A 7,695-nucleotide genomic window follows, 5' to 3' on the forward strand; every position below is an offset into this window, starting at 1 on the left:
ATTTGATTTCAGATTTTAGGAGCGTTTCATTTGATAATTGCTCACAAATGCTCTTGTGCTAGTCTAACATAATAAAAGGAGAGATTGCACCATCAGATGATTAATGTGCGTCTGTCAGGCGGAGGACCTGAACCCGATGGAAGCCTTGTCCAACAAATCATTTTCAAGTGATGCATCTTTATATATATAATTTTTTTTCTTCATTCAATTCACAAATGTAAAGAATAAATTATTTGTATACATTGTGCTGGTTTGATGGCAGTAAAGGTTAAGATAGTTTATTTTGAAGGCCATCACACCCCCGGCATTGTCCAACTGTCTTCTTTATGGTTTGTTTCTGTACAGACGGCCTGGTCTTCCAACTTCTGGATACAGCCAAGAGTTTCCTTTAGACAAAACAACTTATTCATTAGCAATACTGGACATAAAAGGAAACATGTTATACATTTCTAGAAAATTCAGTTATTGACTTAACATTAATTTAATTTAATGTTCACTCTAACCACTTTTACGAGAAAAGTAGTCTTGACTCAAGATGAGCGAAACAGGAATGAACTGGTTCTATCCCGCGTCGGGTAAAGATGCCCGATATGTTAGATTTAAATCAGCTCGTCTGTTGCAACACGACTCATTGAGAAGGAGAAATAGAGGAGTGGAAGAAGAAGGGATTGTTTTGTTAATCTAGACCTCGGGTAGAGGCAAACATGCAGTAAAGCAAGTTTTAAAGAGCTTCAATGGTTGACATTCGAGGCTGTAGAGTAGCGTTACCTCTGGAAGGGGGGAGTTGATCTCCACAAGCGACAGCTTCGTCTGCCGGTCGGCGCCTCTCCGACACAAGCAGCACAAGATCCACTTGAACGTCCTCCGCATCTCGGCGTCTCGCAGGGTGTAGATGATGGGATTGATCAGAGAGTTGCATTCCGCTATCACCAAACAGAACTTCTCAAAGGTGTTGGCGTGGCTGGCTTTACCCAGCAGCCCGTCCAGTAAGAGGATCACGAGGCCAGGCATCCAGCAGATTACAAAGGCGCCTGCAGATATGTGGGTTGGTAATGAGGGCAGGAACGCAACAACAACAACCTAAAATCTTACACAAACGCAGTGATGTGTCAATGGTGTCAAAGTGCAGCGACATTAGGACTGTGATTGCTTGGTATTAAGGTTAACTGCCAGTTAAAATATATTTGCCTCCAGGAGATGAGTCACCAGAGCAATCAGAGGTGGATTATGACGAGAAATGAGACGATGAATCTCAATTTTCAAGTGAATGTGGTTATCAGACAACGATTAACAAACGAACCAGGCTAGAGCTGCGCAACGTTTTTTGGGGGGGAATGGGAGGTCGTCGGTAGCATGCAGCCGAGTATGCAACATGAGCACATTTAGTACCCATAGCTTCAAAATACATAATTCAGTTATTCCTCACATTAAGCCATTAAACATTCATACTTTGAGACTGGAGAACATTAGGAGTCAGGTTTTTAAAATTTATTTTAAGAGAAAACTGAAATGATAAATAAAAGCTCCCTAATCTTTTGTAGGAATGGTCCAGATGTGTATTTTCAGAGCGAGACTATTGTGTGGTGATTAGAAACCAAACTGTACAAACTTGACCTTTGACCCACATAACATCCAGCAGTGGTCGCACACAAACAGCTTCTCACCCAGAACCATGGAGATCGTCTTCATCAGGTTGAGAACCGTCTGCTTGTGCCGCATCTCCGTGCTGTGTTGAGACGCCTGCCGCGTCTGGTAGCGCACGTAGACAAATATACGAGTGTACATGGCTGCCATGACAAAGAAAGTGAGCAGGTTGAGAACCGCCCAGAAGACGAGGAAGCGGCGGCTGTAGAGCGGAGCGACGGTGGAGCAGTCGTCCAGATCACACTCGCAGTTCCAAAACAGCGATGGTATCAGGCCCATGACGATGCTCACGGCCCAGATGCAGACGATCAGCAGCACCACGCGCCGCTTGGTCATCTTGCTGTGCAGCTGCACGGTGATGATGGTCTGGTGGCGCTCCACGGCGACAGCCAGCAGGTTGGCCACGGAGGCCGTCAGGCTGATGTCGATCAAAGCCCCGCGGATGTACCACTGCTCCTTGGAGAGCGTGCGCGTCCACGGGCCGGTGTGCAACATCAGGTTCACGTAGGCGATGCCTGCGAACAGGTCTGCTGCAGCCAGGTTGCCCAGCAGGTAGTAGATGGGGAAGTGGAAGCGGTGGTTCATGGAGATGGCCACCATCACCAGCAGGTTGGCCAAGACTACGATGAGACATACCGTCAAGCCCAGCCCGATCACCACGAAGTCCTGCGTCGTCCACACCACGCTGATCTTCTTGCCCACCCAGTTGTAGAAGAAGGTGACATTGTGGCTGTAGTCGCAGGTAGTCCACACACTGCTCTCCGTGGCCATAACTGCAGACACAACGCTGAAATGTGAGGGTTTGTGCAACAGGTAATGTACACAACTATGTATTCAGTACAAGGCTTTCCATTCAGTACACATTCAATATTCACCATGTGCAATTTTATCACAACAGTTTAATCCTGTTATTTCACATATCATGCTTTTACAAATTGTGTTATAATAAAACATGTTGCTGTATTGGAAATACATTATTGAACTGTGGACTTTGAGAGTCACTTGCTGTTGACACATAACTCCATATATTCAACACAGGGGTTTTCACTATGATGACGACACAGATAAGTATCAGAAGCAGAGTGATCACAACTTCAGGCTGCATACACAGTTTATTTCAAAAGACACATGTGCTCCTGTAAAGGTGGACAAAAAGCATTAAGGTAAAATAAATATAACTTGTCTATAATAATATAAAGAAACTGCAAAAACTAAACGTGGCCTATTCAGTTTCCATAAAAACATAAGTAAAACTAGCAAACCTCAGACTTTGAACAGCTGAAACCCTTTGGTAATATTTGACAAGCAATCGATAAATCAATTTAATACAGGTTACTCTTCATTCTGGGGAAACAACACCTACAAAATGAGACATATTTACAACAACAAAAAACAATTTCAGCTCACGTAACGTGTTTCAACTAGATCTCATCTCTGAGACGGAAACTCCTGCGTTGATTTAGTTTAGACTTTCCAAAGAACAAAACAATGAGTCTAAACCTACCCGGTCCGTGTCTAGAGGCCGCTCCATCCAGACCGCCCCGACATGAAAGCAGAGCTGTGAGCTCCCGGTTGATGAAAGACGAAGTTTTGTGGTTTCGGTCAGTTGACTTCGGATCGACGCCTCTGAATCATTCTCACTCAGACCAGCTGGACCCGACAGACAGGTAGCTGTGCTGCCTTCACATGCAGCCTCGAAAATCGGGAAAAAAACATTATTCACAGTGGGTTTCACTCTTTTATTTTGTTTTGAGGGGGAGAGAATAAATAGCCAACAGACACTTAGAGATCAGTGGCAATACACGATGATCGTATTTTTGAGGAATCAATAAGTACAATTATAGACTCACGACAGTGCAAACATGATGTCTGAAATTACGGAACTTTATGTAGCGTTGGACAGGTAACTTTTTGAGTTCAGTAAAGTTAGAAAGATATTCACAGATTCGGAATTCCCGGCTCAATAGCTCTCTCACGAAACTGAGTTAAAACACAAACAACACCTCTCTGTGATCGTCGTGATGTCAACAACAAGCTACAACCTTCATTTTACCAAAAAAAGCCGGTCTCCGAGATCGATGAATAACGTTGGTCTCAATGTGCGATCAGCTGTGAGACCTAAGCCCAGGGACCGTCTGCAAAAAGCAATCCAGGAAAAACATATTCCAAAAATATTCAATATATCCACTGAAAGATTGTGTAGGCTGACAGAACTTATACCGTACGTCAAATGGCCACCCTGTGTTGTACTACAGCTGTTATTTTGAAAAAACCTCATCTTAAATAATTATTATGAATTATATTTAATATGTTCTGGAAAAATCTTCAATAGCTTCACTGTTATCAAGTGTAGGATGAAACCATTCATTTCCTACATCAATGGGCTCCACATGAGTGGACTACACCTCGTACTTTGGAGAAAAAAGATTTTGAAAAATTATTATGAATATTTTTTCAGATTGTATGGAAAAAATCTTCAATAGCTTCATTGTTATCAAGTGTAGAGTGAAATCATTCTATATCTACATCAATGGGCTCCACATTAGTGGACTACACCTCTCATTTTGAAGAAAAAAGATTTTGAATAATTGTTATGAATATTTTGATATCATTTATGGAAACAATCTTCAATAGCGTCAATGTTATCAAGTGTAGAGTGAAATCATTCAACATCTACATCAATGGGCTCCACATGAGTGGACTACACCTCTTACTTTGGAGAAATGTGTTTTTGAATAATTATGGGGGGTGCTGGGGTGCTGGTGACTTTATTTTTAAATCCGAAAATTCCGCCACTTAACGCCACTAGCTGTGAGCGCTGCGCAGCGCGTGCAGACAGCTTGACACGGAGCAGCGCGTGCGCTCTGATCGCTCTTTTAATGAAGTATCGAAACTAAAAATATGCTAAATCACATCGCTCTTAACGTGCGGGTACTTTGTTAGCATCGCTACACCGTGCAGCGTGACAGCAGCAGATGTAGCGGACTAACATTCAAGCTAACCTGAACCACCAAACGCTGAAGACATCTTGACGCTGATTGGCCGAGACGCGACACGTCCCATCAAAGATGTTTTATTGCGAAGAGCACCACTTCACATTTTCTCCGTGTCCCACTCCAATCTCATAAACGCCGACCGGCCAATTGACCCCCCCCCCCCAAAAAAAACCTCTTCGGATCTACACGATTCACGTAAGTCACCTATTTGAAGTATGCTGCGTCCACACCAAAAGGCGTAAATAGGATAATTAACCACTACTTTTGATTTGTACTTGTTGTGGACATCCCACAAACGTCTGAACCCAAACGCCCTCGGGTTCGGGTTCATAACTTCAGCCCTAGACTCACACTACGTCTGGATAACTGCCGTTTCCAGCAGCCAGTTTGATTCACCAAAGGCATGACGTCAGTGATGACGAGCTGATTGAGCGTTGGTGTGAACGCAGCATTAGTGTTGGCGCCCTCTAGCGGCCAATGTGAAGAACTGCACCAATTAGTCACGGATTCACACATTATACAGCACTCGCTTTTTCAGGTAAATGGTATACTCGAAATAAAGTAACCAACATCTTCTGATCCTTCAGTGGTAATAACCCAAATAATTATGACAATAATAGTTTTGACTTATTTGTTTCTTGTTTATTTTATGCCTATAGTTTCATCAGGTTTAACATTATATGATAGGCGTGTCTTATTCTGGTTGTTGAAGGGAGCGTGATAAAATATTGATGTATAAAGAATATGAATTGACAATTTCCACATTAACTATAAAATGGCAGGTATTCACATCATTGTATTCAAATTAATATGAACAGTAGGAAATCATCTAAAAGTATGCAGTAGAGAAATAAATCGAGGAAAGTTAAAGTCCTGACCCGTATTAACTTGTGTCTCAGAAGGGAGCCGCCATGTAGATTCACTGCCCTCCAGTGGTCACATGGAGGAACTGCAACTGTACGTGTATCACAAATGACACATTTTGGATTCAACGTTGTTCTGGGCATACGCATGATTCTAGAAGCATAAATAGTATTATCTGAAAAATTCATAGCATAGTATTTCTTAAAAATGTCACACAAATGTGATACACATGTATAGTATAGTTTGTCTTAAATAATGTAAAAGTATAGCATGTGAAAACTCATAATACAGTATGCCCTTAAAAATAGTATGTTTGTCTTTAATATAATATAATTAAAATGCATAGTACCATATGTAAAAAAACACATTGTACTGTTTCATGAGAACATCATTAGCCATGCCATAGTATCTCAAAACACAGTTAATGAAACTTAAAGTATGCCATACAAGGTTTCATTAAAAAGTCATAATATAGTACATCTTAGGCCTTTTTTAGGACATGTGTATGGTATGCAAAATCAAATTATTATATATTTAACTATTAGGGACAAGATTAATATTCTCTTGCCCATAACCAGTGCCAATCTGTCCTCAAGTGGAATGGCCTTGGAAACCGCTGTATGCCCTGGTGTATATTTGGAGGGCTTTTCTCCCATCAACCGTGACCAATTATCTTCAACGGTTTCTACTTCGAACACGTCTACCTGTCTCTTGGACCCCATCCCGACGAGGCTGCTTAAAGACGTGTTGCCTTTAATTGGCGGCTCTCTATTAGATATTATCAATGTGTCTCTGCTAACAGGCCACGTACCACACTCCTTCAAGGTGGCTGTTATTAAACCTCTCCTGAAGAAGCCCACTCTGGATCCAGAGGTGTTGGCTAACTACAGACCGATCTCTAACCTCCCCTTCCTCTCCAAGATCCTTGAGAAAGTGGTGCAAATCAGTTGTGCGACTTTCTACATCATAATAGTTTATTTGAGAAATTTCAATCAGGATTTAGAAAACACCACAGCACCGAGACAGCACTGGTGAAAATTACAAATGACCTCTTAATGGCAGCAGATAAAGGACTCCTCTCTGTCCTGGTCTTGTTAGACCTTAGTGCTGCATTCGACACCATTGACCATGACATCCTGTTACAGAGACTGGAGCAGTCGATTGGCATTTCAGGCACGGCACTAATTTGGTTTAAATCCTATTTATCAGATCGATCTCAGTTTGTATTTGTAAACGATGACGCCTTGATAACCACCAACGTTAATCACGGAGTTCCACAAGGTTCTGTGCTTGGACCAATTTTATTTACCTTATACATGCTTCCTTTGGGCAATATTATCAGGAAACACTCCATAAACTTTCATTGTTATGCAGATGATACTCAACTATATTTATCGATAAAACCAGAGGAGAGCAACCAACTCGGTAAAATTCAAGCATGTCTTAAAGACATAAAACATGGATGACCTGCAACTTCTTGATGTTAAACTCAGACAAAACCGAAGTAATTTTAATCGCCCTGAGCACCTCAGAGATCAATTATCTGGTGATGTGGTTTCTGTAGACGGCATTGCCCTGGCATCCAACACCACTGTAAAGAATCTTGGCGTTATCTTTGATCGGGACTTGTCCTTTAACTCCCACGTAAAGCAAATCTCAAGGACTGCATTCTTTCATCTACGTAATATTTCAAAAATCAGGCACATCTTGTCTCAAAAGATGCAGAAAAATTGGTTCACGCGTTACTTCGAGACTGGATTACTGCAACTCCTTATTATCAGGCTGCTCTAATAAATCTCTTAGGTCCTCCAGTTGATCCAGAATGCTGCAGCTCGTGTTCTCACTAAAACTAAGAAAAGAGATCACATCACTCCTGCACTAGCTGCTCTGCACTGGCTCCCAGTAAAATCAAGAATCACTTTTAAAATTCTTCTCTTAACGTACAAAGCCTTGATTGGTGATGCACCATCATATCTTAAGGAGCTTGTAGTACCATATTGCCCCACTAGAGAGCTACGCTCACTAAATGCGGGACTACTTGTAGTTCCTAGAGTCTTAAAAGTAGAATGGGAGCCAGAGCCTTTAGTTATCAAGCTCCTCTTTTATGGAACCAGCTTCCAATTTCAGTCCGGGAGGCAGACACAGTCACCTCGTTTAAGAGTAGACTTAAGACTTTCCTCTTTGACAGAGC

The 7,695-nt window shown here is 41.9% G+C and overlaps 1 protein-coding gene across 2 annotated transcripts; it reads right to left on the reverse strand.

Annotated features, from left to right (window-relative positions):
• Nucleotides 1-262: 262 nt before the first annotated feature.
• lpar2a (lysophosphatidic acid receptor 2a) lies at nucleotides 263-3,668 on the reverse strand. 2 transcript variants are annotated; one of them, XM_056407364.1, is made up of 5 exons: nucleotides 3,495-3,668; nucleotides 3,149-3,337; nucleotides 1,665-2,417; nucleotides 769-1,031; nucleotides 263-386 (listed from the first exon to the last, which is right to left on the reverse strand). In XM_056407364.1, the coding sequence occupies exons 3-5, from the start codon at nucleotides 2,413-2,415 to the stop codon at nucleotides 294-296; spliced, it is 1,107 nt and encodes a 368-aa protein (XP_056263339.1). In that variant the 5' UTR covers nucleotides 2,416-2,417; nucleotides 3,149-3,337; nucleotides 3,495-3,668; the 3' UTR covers nucleotides 263-293. The 2 variants fall into 2 exon arrangements, with proteins under 2 accessions (XP_056263339.1, XP_056263338.1); XM_056407363.1 differs by having other exon boundaries at nucleotides 3,149-3,668.
• Between the last annotated feature and the right edge of the window lie 4,027 nt (nucleotides 3,669-7,695).

Source organism: Pseudoliparis swirei, chromosome 23, assembly GCF_029220125.1.
Source record: "Pseudoliparis swirei isolate HS2019 ecotype Mariana Trench chromosome 23, NWPU_hadal_v1, whole genome shotgun sequence".
In the NCBI taxonomy this organism is placed as follows: Eukaryota; Metazoa; Chordata; class Actinopteri; order Perciformes; family Liparidae; genus Pseudoliparis; species Pseudoliparis swirei.